The sequence below is a fragment of the Poecilia mexicana genome, unplaced genomic scaffold (genome assembly GCF_051168715.1).
Source record: "Poecilia mexicana isolate PSO_F unplaced genomic scaffold, ASM5116871v1 scaffold_23, whole genome shotgun sequence".
NCBI lineage: Eukaryota > Metazoa > Chordata > Actinopteri > Cyprinodontiformes > Poeciliidae > Poecilia > Poecilia mexicana.
The window spans coordinates 15,878,825-15,892,564 of record NW_028263392.1 but is presented as its reverse complement, the minus strand read 5'-3'; the positions used below and the strand labels follow the sequence as shown (position 1 = coordinate 15,892,564).

The window sequence follows — 13,740 nt, the reverse complement described above, 5'->3', positions numbered from 1 at the left end:
TAAAAGGGGGAAAAAACTTAGTTTCAAATTTTTGACTTTTGAAATTCAGAAATGTTTGAGATTAACCTAAAAATGTCTGAGTTTTTCCAAGCAAAATTGTAACTTTTCATATTCAGAAATGTTTTTTTTTCTGTGATTATTCTCAAAATCTCAAAACTCTTGGCTGAAATTTACTCATTCTTTTCTGTCTACAACAACCCAATTACGCCGTCATAACCCTTTAATAAAAACTTACAATAAAATTAAATTACGGTATTAATGATGTGTAGATTCATCTTAATGTAGATGTTCCAATGTACGAGGTGTACTTGAATGCACCGTGAGATCACCCTTAACCGTAAAGGACAGTGTAGAAGCGCAAAATCGGAATAGCCGGACAGACCAAATGGGAAATCACATCTTTATGGTGGAACTCTTCCCGACTCAACACCGGCGTTGCCATGGCAGCCAGGCGTTACGCGCAAGCGCGTTATGACATCGTTTTCCTTTTTTTTCTTCCCCCCTCCCATCAAATTTAATCATTTTGTAATTAATGAGAATTCAGGAAAACTCATGGACTCTGAGGGGCTAAATACAGATTTTTATTTTTAAAACCTTTGGAGAATTATGCATCCTTTTCTTACCACCTAATATATTATTTTGTCAACTTGTCCCCAATAAAAATCAGTTTATAGGATAATATGAAACTTTGAAATACATCCTTATCCATCAATAAGAGGGAATAACCGACCAACACGTGTTTCTGTTACAAAATTGCACCAGTTTTATTCATTTAAGGCTTCTTAGTTTTGTTGTTTTTACATTTGGCTTCGCCCCCCTCCACTCTGCTGCCTCTCCTGCTGCTGCGGGTTTCTGGAACGAAGAAACCAGTTCAGACGACCTCCATACCAGTTCTAGCCCGGCGCTTCACTGGCTGAACTGGTTTCTTTTACATTTCACTGGTCACTGTGCCATACAGTGTAAAAAAAAAAAAAAAAGGCGTTATTTCAATCATGGGGAACTTTTTCCACTTTGCATTTAGCTGCAGTTGCAATTATCACTTCAGTGTAAAGTTGGGAGTTTTAGGGGATTCCAACAATTTAAATTAAACGTATAAAATGGTTCATAAAACACTGTAATGTGGGTGTAAGCAGATAAATGGACAGGAGAAGTTTATTATTGCACACCATTTGAACTTTTGTTACATTTCCTTTGAAAGCATCACACAAACATATCTGCTTATAGCTACATCACAAAGTTTTATTCCATTTATTACATTTTTTTTACAAACCCCACAACTGAAAAATGCTAATTATTAGTACAACTACTACTGTTAAGGCCTCAATATTCTTTAAAACAAAGAGATTTCCAAACAGACATCCAGAATCTGAGTTTGGCAAATGACGAAAGCCCCTGCAGCCCGATGTTTGGAGGCCGGAAAGGTCCGCCTGCAGCCGCGGCTCCCACAAAACACACCAACTAACTGAAACATCCGAGGAAATCAGTGTAAAAGTAGCTGCAAAGAGGTAAAAGGACATTCATAGGCATTTATAAAACACATTCTTAGAAAGCTGGGGAAATTAAATTATCAAGCACTGAAAAAACGAGACAATGTGTTAGATTCTGTTTAAGCACGCTGATGCCCCCTGCTGGCAGAAACATAGCGGTCCGATAACTGCGGCTGCAAACAGACCCTCCGTCTCTTCTGACCGGCATGCAAACGTCACAGCATCTCCTGGAGGTCAGACCGAGTACTTACTGAACATCAACATGCTACATGACTGAACGTACTGGAGGAGAAGCAGAATACTGGCAGCAGTACCGCGCCGTACCACAGTACAACACCGCAGCAGAACTCACAGAGGTCCGACGTACTGGTTCTGTAACGCCACCACACTCATTAAAAACAAAAATAATCCGCTGATCACCAACTTTGTGCGGCTCCACAGGCTAAATCCTCACCTGGGGAATGAATTTTAAACCCAAACTACAAATACTTTTTCTGTTTTCTGTAACTCCATCTCAGTTATTTTTCCCAAATAAATATTCTGGACCAGTGTGAGTCTGCTGTCTGAAGGCAACATGTTCGCCCATCACTGCAGGTTCTCACTGAGCTCACTGTGCTGCTAACACGTTCGCTAACTCACTAGCTTCACCCTTTCATCAAAGTTGTCTCTTCCTCAACTGATATTTATCCACAAGTTTACAGCAACGTACAAATATTTATTACTCAAAAATAAACACAGAACGGTTACAAATGCTAACTTACTAGCAACTAATTTTAGAATTAGCTTCAGCTACAGGCACTTCAAGCTAACAGCTAAAGCTAGTATTACTTATAACTAATAGTTTCGTTGGTAGTATATCCTTTTACCTATAACCTAACCTACAAGAGCCTAAAGTTAATAATTAAAGCTAGTATTAGCATTAATGCTAACATTAGCTATTGGCTTTAAGTGGCAGTAGCTTTAGCAACTAGAGCTTAAAAGTTATCATTAAGTAGCTTCAAGAGCGTAATGTTAGTTATTAAAGCTAGTATTAGCACTAATAACATTAGCGATTAGCTTTAAGTGGCAGTAGGTAGTAACTTTAGCAACAACAGCTTAAAAGTTATGTAGCTTCAAGAGCTTAAAGATAATGTTGCATTAATTTAGCTAAAAGCTAAAGGTAGCGCTAATGTTGTAGGCTAGCCAGGAAGCATTTAATTTTGTTTTATTTTATGAAGCTAATACCTCCAAATAGTGGAGCATTAGTGTTTATAGATATAAATTATTTTATATATTATAATTATTCTTAAAATTACAGTACATTGAATTAGAAGAATGCTGTTAGCATAACTTCTAGCTAAATCAATTATTTCTTTGGAATAATGCTAAAGCTAAGATGCCATCAAAAACAAAAAATCTGAATTCACCAACAAATCTTCCATAATTCACACATTTTCCTATTTCTCTTTTCAGTTTCCCAATAAATCCCAGTAGAACCATAAATGACAGCTGATCTGCTTTAAGACATTAACTTAACTTTAAGTTTATAAATGTATTTATTTTTGTTGATATTGACGTTTGTCCTGTGTGGAACATGATTCACTCTGAAAATTTCCTCAGCTTTATTGAAACCTGGATTTTAAACTGCTGCATCGTCACTTGATAAAACTTTTAGTTTTGAACTGAACCGGTTTGAACTTTAGCAACACAGTGAGCTGACCTTTGACCTGCTGCACACAGTTAGCCCCGCCCACCCGGAAATTAGAACTAAAAAACATCAACTGACTTAAATTTTTTTTTTCTTTTTCTTTTTACACAGAATTATAATAATAAGCACTGCCATAATTATAATAATAATAACCACTGTAAGGAACCACAGGTTTAACCAGAGCGGTACACACAGACAGTCGTCACCATGGCAACCGCAGTGCCAAGATGGCTGACGGTCAAACTGCATGCGGTTGAATTTGAAAAAAAAAAAAAATGCTGGAAAACAAAAAGTGAAAGAAAAATAAATGATAAGGAACAAAAAAATAAAAATAAAAACAGTTGTAGGCGGCTCCCCCAGCCCGGAGCAGAGCCTCAGCAGAGAGCATGATGGGAACTGGAGTTTTAATCTGGGAAGTTGTTTGGAAAAGCCCGCCCTCCTCCATCACCGTCATCATCATCAGATGTTTTTTTGAGGGATTTTTTAATGTTTCCAAGGCAACAGTCTCCGCTGAGGGGATGGGACATGGTTGTCACGGTAACAGAGGGTTTAGCTGATATCGATGATGCCGTGGTTGTGTTAAAGAGGCGTGGCCAGCTGGAAGATGCTCTGTGATTGGTTGGCTTGAAGGTTGTCGGTCAAGTCAGAACTAAAAGACAGAAAAAGAGACAGAATGTAAACAGGAAGTGACGGATGAAGAGTTTAACATTTAAATATCAAACTAATGTTAATATTACGAATCTTTGGGTATTAATGTTTAATTAATTAGTTGATTATTTGAATAATCGATTAATTGTGATCGATACAAATAAATTATTTCTGAAATAAATATAAAGTTAATAAATTCCACTCTAAAAAGGCCAACAAAGTTCACAAAAATGAGTCTGAACAGGATAGAAATGTTTCTTTAAAATATTTAATTATAGCCAACAATGAAAATTTTAGCCGAAATTTGTAAATACAGTTACATATTATATATATTTAGTGTCAAAACATTTCAAACCAGGCAGAAACAAACTCCTAGGCTTCGTCTTTGTTTCTCTTCTTTGCCATTTTAATTCAGTTATCCTGCAAACGAAGAGCTGCTAAGTTTAAACCATGGGGGGCTTTAACTAGGACAGTTAGAAAATTGAACACGATGAGAGGCAAATTGACTTCCTGCCGGGTTAATAAATGAAAACAGCTTTTTTCCTTTCCGTTGACTGGCACTAAAAGCTGTTTGGTCTGAAACATTTTGGCGTGGAAAGCGTTTCTGACTCACCTGTCATTAGAGAAGTTGGCAGACGGGCTTTTTGCGAGTATTTCCTGTAACGGGAGTCTTCCTGTTGATCTGCCGGACGAGGTCGTAGAAGATCTGCGGAAACAAACGTCGCGTCGTCGGTTTCTGGAGGGCGAAGACGCCGTTTGGTTTTTGGTTCAGGTGCGCTCACCTCGTTGACGTTAATCTTGCTCTTGGCCGATGTTTCCAGGAAGGCGCAGGAGTTCCACTGGCGGGCGAGGCCGACGCCCGACTCTTTGGCCACGACGCGCTCCACCTCCAGGTCGCATTTGTTCCCCACCAGGATCATGGGAACCTGCAGCAGAGACGATTAAATCTCCTTATTTCTAATTACTTCATCCTGACCTTTTCCTTTTGCTTTCAAATAATCTGACAAAGTGAGATATAAACAATAAATGTAACATTTAAAATTCAGTTTATTTCATTGAACATCAAAGTCTAGTTCTTCAAAACACTATTAGACAATTTTGACTTTTTTTTTAATTTTTTTTACATCACATTATTTTCCCATAATCTGACAAAAATGAAATAACTAATAATATTTGTTTGTTTTTTTACTATTAGCAAATAAAAATATTATTTAGTAAAGCTGGAGTTTAATATTTCTTAAAATTGTTTGTGCAGGAATTTATTTTATTTAAAGTTTAAAAAAAATCAAAACGTTTAAATCTAATTATTAAAAAAAACTATTAAGACTATCCTGGCTTATTTTACATTTAAATCCTAATTATTTATTATAATCTTACAAAAATGTAATATAAACACTTATTATTTGATAAAATCGTGTGTTTTCGTCAATAAAATACTAAATGTTTAAATCATGTTTTAAAAAATAAAATAAAACCTAATTCTAAAACTTTATAGCAAATTATTTTCTTATAGTCTTACAAAATAAATAAATACATATGGTAGATGTTTTAATTGAGGTCATTTATTACTTCAAAGACTCCATGTTAATTATCCCAAATAAATAAATCCTTTAAATCATTTACAGGTGAAAGGAAACAGGAAGAGGGAAAACTGACCAGCAGGGGGCAGCACAGCTAAAGGTCAGTTATTTTTAACATCTTTTTTTCCTTTAACCTTTAAAATTTGTTTTTACACACAGAGTTAAAAAAATTAAAGCTGCATAATTCAGACTTTTAAGACTGAAATTAGATTTTGTTTCTTGCCATATTTCCTAAATCTTCCATTAATTATTTAGAAATGGATTATAATTTGACATTTGTAGCTTTAAATATTTCACAGGAAGTAGTTTTTTTATTTATTTCAGGAATACTTTAGTACTTTCTGACAGCTGAATATTTGTGACCATCCTGGTTTGTGGGCTCGTGTTGAAGTTATGCGTGTGTGTGTGTGTGTGTGTGTGTGTGTGTGTGTGTGTGTGTGTGTGTGTGTGTGTGTGTCGTACGTCCTCGGTGTCCTTCACTCTGAGGATCTGCTCTCTCAGATCCTGCAGGTCGTTGAAGGTGGACTGAGCGGTGATGGAGTAAACCAGAGCGAAGCCCTGGCCGTTCTTCATGTACAGGTCCCTCATGGCCGTGAACTGCTCCTGTGGAAACACCGGCGGAGGTGAGGAGACGTTCAAACACACGGCTGACCTCTGACCTCTGACCAGCTCTTACTGTTCCAGCCGTGTCCAGGATCTCCAGCATGCACTGCTGCCCGTCCACCTCCACTTGCTGCAGGGACAGGAAGTCAAAACTCAACGTTATTCTCCAACGTTTTACATAAACTTATGTAGCTTAACACCCAATTTTACATTTTATTGTTTTCTTAAAAATCTATAAATTGAAATATGTTTAGCTTAACATAATAAAAACAAAGAAAATACAAATGTAGAAAAACTCAAAAACAAGGACATAAATATATGTATAGCAAAGAAATTATTCAGTAATGTGTAAATATAATGAATCAATAGAATTTATTGATAAATAGAATATAAAATGTTTAATTTAATATGTATGAAAATAATTATAACTGAAAGACATTTAGACATTTTATTTCTAAATAAAATACATGAATAAAACAAATTAAGCCATGCATTGGTCTTGCGTCAGGACATCCCATAATATCAGTTTCTCTGCTTTCAGCCAATCAGAAACAATCTGGTTCCTACCTTCCTGTACGAGTCCTCTATCGTCGGGTCATATTTCTCCACAAAGATTCCCTGAACAAACTGGACCGTCTGCACAGAGAGAGGAAGAGGAGGAGATGAAGAGCAGCTTCATCAGCATGGAAACTGATTAAAAAACATCATTTCCAAATGTTTACAGGTATTTATGCTTCATTTTCCAGGTCTGGTTAACAATTAGTCCTTTATCAAAAGGTGAAATCTGAATTTCTAAACAATAAAATGAGTTTTACTCTGATTTGTATGTAATTTAGACCATTTACTCTTAAATCTTTGTCAACTTTGTGAAGTAAATAATAAACCACAGGCTTTTACTGGGTTAAAACCCAACTTCAACATCGTTGGATCAGAATTTTTAGGATGAATTTGATTTTTGGAAAATTGGGATTTTTTGTCACCAATGCGATGTCAGCCAGGCGGCCATCTTGTTTTACAGCTTCTATTTATTTACACGTCAACTCTACCATGGAGCATTAAAGCTAGGATAATGTTTAATATTATTGTTATAAAAACAAAGTAATTATATCAGGAGAATAAAATATGAATGTTACAATAATTGCAACATTTAAATACATTTTAAAATAATTTTAAAATAAATTTTGATTTGTTGAGCATCCTGTGAAATTATACTTTGGTATAAGTTTTAAAATAATACTCAATACAAGCATATAATCTTTCTTTAAACACATTAGCATAAAAGTATCAGGACAGAGTTGGTCACTTTTCTCTCATTAAAACAAAGAAAGTTTTTATCGTAATTTAATTATTTTCTAATATTATGACTATTTTCTGTAATAAAACAGAAATTTTTGTAGAACTTCACCAAATAATTCACAGAAGGTGAGAGAGACAACAAGCCGAAAAAAGTACTAAACTCTGAAAATACATTATTTTTAAGCCATATCACCCAATTTTTATTTTACTCAAATGTCCATAACAATGTTTTGAATTTAATCTGGGGAAAGTAATGAACTTTAAACAGTAAAATGTTGATTTAAATGTGTGTTTTTGTTTGCAGAGCAGCTCTGAGATGTTTACTGTCAGGAAAACAACCAGGAAGTGTTAGCAGGACTTACCAGCGCTGACTTCCCGACGCCTCCTGATCCTAAAACAACCAGTTTATATTCACGCATCCTGACTGTCTGTCTGTCTGCTGGGCGAGAGACGGAGAGAGAGAGAGAGAGGAGCGTTAGAGCGGCCAATCAGAGCGCAGCTCACATCACCTGCAGCTGAGCCCTCAGGTAAACTCAGAACAGCTTCAGGTCATGTGATCACACAGCTGGCAGAATTCTCCCCTTCCTGGTTACGGTTGCTATGCGCAGGCATGTGAGTGCCCAGCGTCGTCACGGCAACGCAGGCAGAAGAACTTTAGAGTCAAAACAGATCTGACCATGACAAAAGGCTGAAAAAAATAAAAGTTTTAATGTGGTTTAAAATGTTTTGAACCTTTAGATGTTTTTATTTAATTAAAACAACTAAATCTGGACTATTCTTTTAAAAAACTCATGAAATATATATTAAATATATTTTTAAAAGGAAGCTGTTAAAATGAAATGTTTCTGCCTCTTGATAGTTTCAGAGTACTCAGTAAACTAAACCAAAAACACCTCATCACTTTTAATTAAAAACTAAATCTATTTAACATTCTGTAATATATATTTATTATTTTAATGCTAATAGTTGAGTAGAATTAGAGGATTTGTATTTACTAAAGTAACATTTTTAAAGAGCTTTTTGTGTAAGATATTGAATCTTTTCTCAGAGCTGAGTTTGGCTGTTAACTCAACTTTAAATACTTTAAAAAATTATTTTTTATCATGTCTACAGGTAATTGATAAAGATTTTATGCTTGTAAATTGTGTAATTTTGTTATTAAAACAATGTCCTACTTTTACCAACATTAATAACTACAATACTACGATGATCAGCTGTTTTAACAGAAGATATGTGAAAGAAGTCACTTTAACAGCAGGAGGACGAGCTTTAACACTTAAAACATGCAGTGCTTATCATTCTGACAGCCCATAATACTCTGGTTCAATTTTATTTGGCTGAATTTAGACACAAAGTTCATAAAAGGTGCAGAAACTGAGAGGAACTGATCACCTGGCATTAATACTGTCAGTATTTCTGCTGCTTTTTTAAAGTAAATGTAAAAATAAAGTGAAGACAAACTGAAAATCTGTCGCCTTTTCGGGATCATTTAAAGTGTTCAGCTTAGATCTAAAATAAGAAACGGCCTCACCGTCCTCACACGGATAGAAAAACGCTCACAATCAGCTAACGAGGGCCACTGAGGTTGCCATGGCGATGAGGTAACCATGTTTAAAGCAGCAAAACAGAGATTTCATCCAAAACATCTAAGAGACAAACTGATCAAACACTAAGAAAAAAAATCTGATTTTTCTCGCTTATTATAAATAAACTCAGAAATCATTTCCATTCCCTCTCATTTTTTTTTTACATTTAGTGGTCATTTTCACCACTGTGGGGTGTCATTAACTCTAAACTTTGACTAGACCACTCCAAAACTTAAATATAACTCTTGTAGGATTACTTTAAAAACACAACAGAGTCCAGCTGTGAAGTGATACTTGGCTGATTAGCTGATGGCTACTCATATCTTCATCTAATCCCCTAGCAACGGTAACCAGGCAACTGTTCGACAACATTCTCAAATTACCCAGAAACTCCTGCACTGCTGCATAGCAACAACATCCCATTTAAACCTTGTGTTGCTCTGATGTTTAAATTCAGCACCAGCTGAGAATCAGAGAAAAACAGCCGATTTAAAATGTTTTTTTACATTTTTAAAGGTCGATATTAGGGGATAAAGTGACATCTAGTGGTGCGAAGGCTGAACTGCAACCTACTCTGCTGTTGCAAGGTTAAACTTGGGAGATTTAATCTGGATTTTTAATCTAGAAACTAGATTTTCCAAACCCTAAAATGAGAGAAATTAGTAAAAGTTTGAAAATGCTGACTTGAACAAAAAATTACGATAATTGTCACATTAACTTAATTGGAGAAAATCGTAACCAGAGTTATGGATGCTGAGCCGTCATGATTAATCCGATTAATCCTGATGATTCTCACCAATTCAAATTAGTAATAAAATTAGTAGGCCTGGGTCGATTAATTGTAACGTAACAAGTATGGAAATAATCGCCAACCAATTTAGCAATCGATTAATCACTAACTGGATCATACAGATTCTGAAAAATGGGTGAAAAAAACAACCAAAACTGCATAAAATATATTTACATTTAAGACAAAAACCTTCTTTGTCTGTCAATGTTTTAGCTTCATCTGGTTTGAATTCTGTAATATTGCATTTTCAGCAATAAAATGTTTATTTTCTTACTTAAATAAGAAACAATCGTTTATTTGGATCCTTTAATGCATTTCTAATGTTGTGTAAATGAATATTCAGCAGAATGTGTAAAAAATGTTTTCAATTAATCATCAAAATAATCGTTAGTTGTATTCCTAGAGTTATTCCTGCTTTTTAGGCTCCAACATATCCACACGAAATGAAGCAGGAACAGATTTTAATCCTGATTTGTTCCTGAAGACGTTTATTTGTGGAGCAGAGACGTTCAGGAGATCGTAAGGAAAAAATAAATCATTAAAAAACTCAAATAAATCTGCAGATTTCTCCATCTGCAGAGCGTTACAGGAATCTCAGCGAGCAAGCCCGAACTAGACATCCATGACTCTGAGTTTCAATGTTCGGACTGCTCCTGAACGCATCAGCAGAGGCAGATTTTGTTGCCTCAGGCTCTGTAAAAAGGGCTTGTTTCTCGATGACGCGCCGCATGTCGATGCTGCAAGTCTAGACGAGTCAGGACTCAGGAATCTGAAATTTCCCAGAACATCACGACTAAAACACGTCACAACAGGAGGCAAGTTAAAGATCAGAGGTAAGGTCCCAAACGCCTCATTTTACCACTAAATTACAATAAACACAACAGGAAGCTTAGATGAGGCGCTACGTCGATGTTTGCTGCCATTTAAACTGTGATTTAAATCCAATCAAAAACCTACATTAAGTTTTCAGTCGAGTCTGAAACACCAGCTGCTGCTGCTGTTCATCATTCGTTTGAATATAAATGTTTAATTCATGCAGTTTAGAAGAAATTACAGAAATAAGTCAAAAGAAAAGCAAATATTTACACAGGTAAATAAGTAAACAGGTTTTTGTTTTTAGTTTAGCCCCAATAGAAATTTAATTTTCTTTTTAGTTTTTAATAAAAAGGGTAAAACATGAAGTAATCATTTAAATTTAGTTAAAAAGAAGACCAAATAGAGACTGCATATCAGAATCAGCCAGTTTTCCCTCAAGGTAATGAAATTCCTGATTTTCTTTTTAAGTCAGTAAATGCATCAAAACTGAGAATTTTCACCATTTTTAACATAAAATCAAACAGCAGCATGCAATTTGAGTTTAATAACATAATAAACTATATCAGTATAATCCAGAGGTGGGGATAATCCTGTAATTTCTTTGTTAAAAAATCAATCAATCAATCAGAATTTCTCCCAGTCGGAACCAGAACTCTTCACTAATTAATAGTTTTTAGTTTTCTTTGCTCCACAAACACCAGAAGTCTCAGAAAAGCGATCAACTTTAACTCTCTAAAAGCTGAAAAACAATAAAATAAGTTGATTAAAGAATGACTTTGACTCATCAGATTATATATTTGAAGATTTGGGTGATTCCTGCTGGATATTTTATTCAAATATCTCCAATAAAACCAAAACCAGCAGCTGGAAAAGTCACTGAGATCTGAGGAAGTCTGTCTGTCTTTTGTTCATTTCTGTGATCAAGTGATAAAAGGAAGGCCTTGTTTATAAAAAGATAAATTATTTTAATCCGATGTGATCGTTAATAATATTAATGTCAGTGATGGAAGGATAAAGAAGCAGCTGAGACGTGAAGGTTAATATAAATAACTTCTTTAAACTGTTTGGTTCCACTTAGTGTAATAATCACCTTAATATATCAAGATAATGTATTTTTGTATGATTTCTGGGTAGTTTGAAACAAAATGTCTCTTATATCAGACTGTAAAGTGTTTTTAGTTGTAATTAAAGCAACAGAAAACCAGTAAGTCCAGTAAGGCCTGGAGCTGCACTGGACTGATGGAAACTTTTAACTTCTGCTTCTCTGCAGCTCAGAAAGTTTAACTTCACTAATTTATCAAATGTTTAGTTTCAAACTGCAGCAAAGAAACTGAGATGACCTCGTTTCTCAGCTCAGCTGTGACAAGTTCATGTTTTCAGTCAACAACTTCCTCTTTATTTTCTATCTTTTTACCCAACTCTGACATTTGAACTCTGTCCTTGCATAAGAAACATTTTTAATTTGCTAAAATAAATAAAAGCTCAGATAAGATCTTGTAGATAAATGTTTTCTTCAGCTTTAGCTGGAGCGTAAGATCCTGATGGTTGATTAATGTATTAAATAAAAACACTTTAAAATGCTCATCTATTTCTGCTTAATCAACCAATTAAACTTAACATTGTTTTTTATTCTCATTTTCAGGACTTGGCTGTAATATTTATTTGTTAAATAACTTTGTCGCTGTCTTAAATGTGATTTTCTAACTGGACAAACTTCATCGTGAATACTTTTGCTTAACATTTAAAATTAAATTCAGGATTTATTGGGATTATTTTCTGTAAATATTGTTGACAGACATAAATTACAGCAGAATTTTCTATTTTTACACCCTAAGATTTGATTATTTGTTAATTTTATTACTGTTTCAGATTAAATCCAGTTTAAGCTGCTGTGATATGAATATAAAAAGACTTGAATTTTAACACAGAGCATTTCTTCGCCTGCATACCCACACATGTTGGTACCAGACTTTATTTGTGTTGTTTGTTGTTTCTGAACCAGCATCTGCAGTTTGTTTATATGTGACACAAGAGGCCCAGTTAGTGAAAGTACCGCTGATTAATCAGAACTTCATCAGAACCTGTTGTTTTATTTCATCAACAGGCAGCTTTATTAAACAACCTGCCTTTTTTCCTGTTTCCTGACTACAGTTTAATCTGCTGGAGTGAAGTTGGGCCGAACCGCCACAGATCCCTGAGTCCAGCAGAACTAGGTGGGGCCTGTCAATACTCCTCTGTTTGCTGCTGACATTACAACAAGCAAGGGAATAAACCCGAGCTTTGTGTGGAAATAACAGACCCAGTGTGAGGCAGACAGGATCCTCTGAACTCCTCCACTCAGTCTCACTTCACTTCCTTTCTTTATCCTCCAGCAGAGCAGCGGGGGTTCCTCCGTGCCGCGGCCGCCCCACAGCGCTCCCTGCCCGGGCTGCTCATGCGGCAGGCCCCGCTCCCATGGAGAACCTGATGCAAAGTATAAGCTAGAGTCCCAACATTCCGCTAGCGATCGGATACAGAGCCGGGGAGACAGCCGCCCTGATGCCACCCAGCTGTCTAACATCCGTTAGCTGTCCGTCGGTCTGTCCGCCGGTCGGTCGCTTCCGCAAACCCAGCCCAGCTCGGTTCGCCTCGGCACCGGCCTGTCCACCTCCCTGACCGCTCCTGTCTGTCTAAACTAGCTTTCATACGACCGGAGGTTAACCTCCGTCCAATAAATGAGGATGGAATCAGAAGAAAAGGCAGAAAAACGAGGAAATCAGCAGCGACATTACTTACAGTCATCCACCCGTCCGCTGTGCTGCGCGTCGCTCTCTCTCCCGCTTTCTGTGAAGCTCTCTCGACCAGAGCCGCTCCCTCCTGCCGCTCCTGTGCGCTGACGTTAAGCTAGACGCCGTAAACGTGACAGCTTCCGGAAAATATTTTCAAAATAAAACCATCAACGAACCAGAACATATTCTAGGGAGGAAAACATGTCCTCAAAGCCACAAAAGTTCATTAATATAGTACATTTACAACAAAGTGCTTCACAATAATCACATCAACAGAGGTAGATACAAGATAAAATAAATAAAATTAACATTAATTGAAAAAAGTGACAATAAAATTAGCAGTAAAATACCAATAAAAATAATTTTGAGCTTATTTTAAATTCAGTTGCTTTGAATATTCTATTTGGAGTTTGATTAGTTTCTAAATTATTCTTAAGTATGAGTGTGATGGACAGGTGATGTGTTCAGAAAGTAATTTA

The 13,740-nt window shown here is 35.9% G+C and overlaps 1 protein-coding gene across 2 annotated transcripts; it reads right to left on the bottom strand.

Annotated features, from left to right (window-relative positions):
- Positions 1–739: 739 nt before the first annotated feature.
- LOC106917317 (ras-related protein Rap-1b) lies at positions 740–13,373 on the bottom strand. 2 transcript variants are annotated; one of them, XM_014986183.2, is made up of 8 exons: positions 13,269–13,373; positions 7,664–7,737; positions 6,573–6,641; positions 6,079–6,135; positions 5,865–6,005; positions 4,605–4,748; positions 4,436–4,528; positions 740–3,823 (listed from the first exon to the last, which is right to left on the bottom strand). In XM_014986183.2, the coding sequence occupies exons 2-7, from the start codon at positions 7,718–7,720 to the stop codon at positions 4,442–4,444; spliced, it is 555 nt and encodes a 184-aa protein (XP_014841669.1). In that variant the 5' UTR covers positions 7,721–7,737; positions 13,269–13,373; the 3' UTR covers positions 740–3,823; positions 4,436–4,441. The 2 variants fall into 2 exon arrangements, with proteins under 2 accessions (XP_014841669.1, XP_014841670.1); XM_014986184.2 differs by having other exon boundaries at positions 7,664–7,740; positions 13,269–13,364.
- Positions 13,374–13,740: the final 367 nt, after the last annotated feature.

Excerpts from the sequence above, each read along its gene's own strand:
- LOC106917317 (XM_014986183.2), bottom strand. The coding sequence starts at position 7,720 with ATGCGTGAATATAAACTGGTTGTTTTAGGATCAGGAGGCGTCGGGAAG. Across the intron at positions 6,006-6,078 it reads TCCTGGACACGGCTGGAACA|GAGCAGTTCACGGCCATGAG; the intron begins GTAAGAGCTGGT and ends GTGTTTCCACAG. Across the intron at positions 4,529-4,604 it reads GCAAGATTAACGTCAACGAG|ATCTTCTACGACCTCGTCCG; the intron begins GTGAGCGCACCT and ends TTGTTTCCGCAG.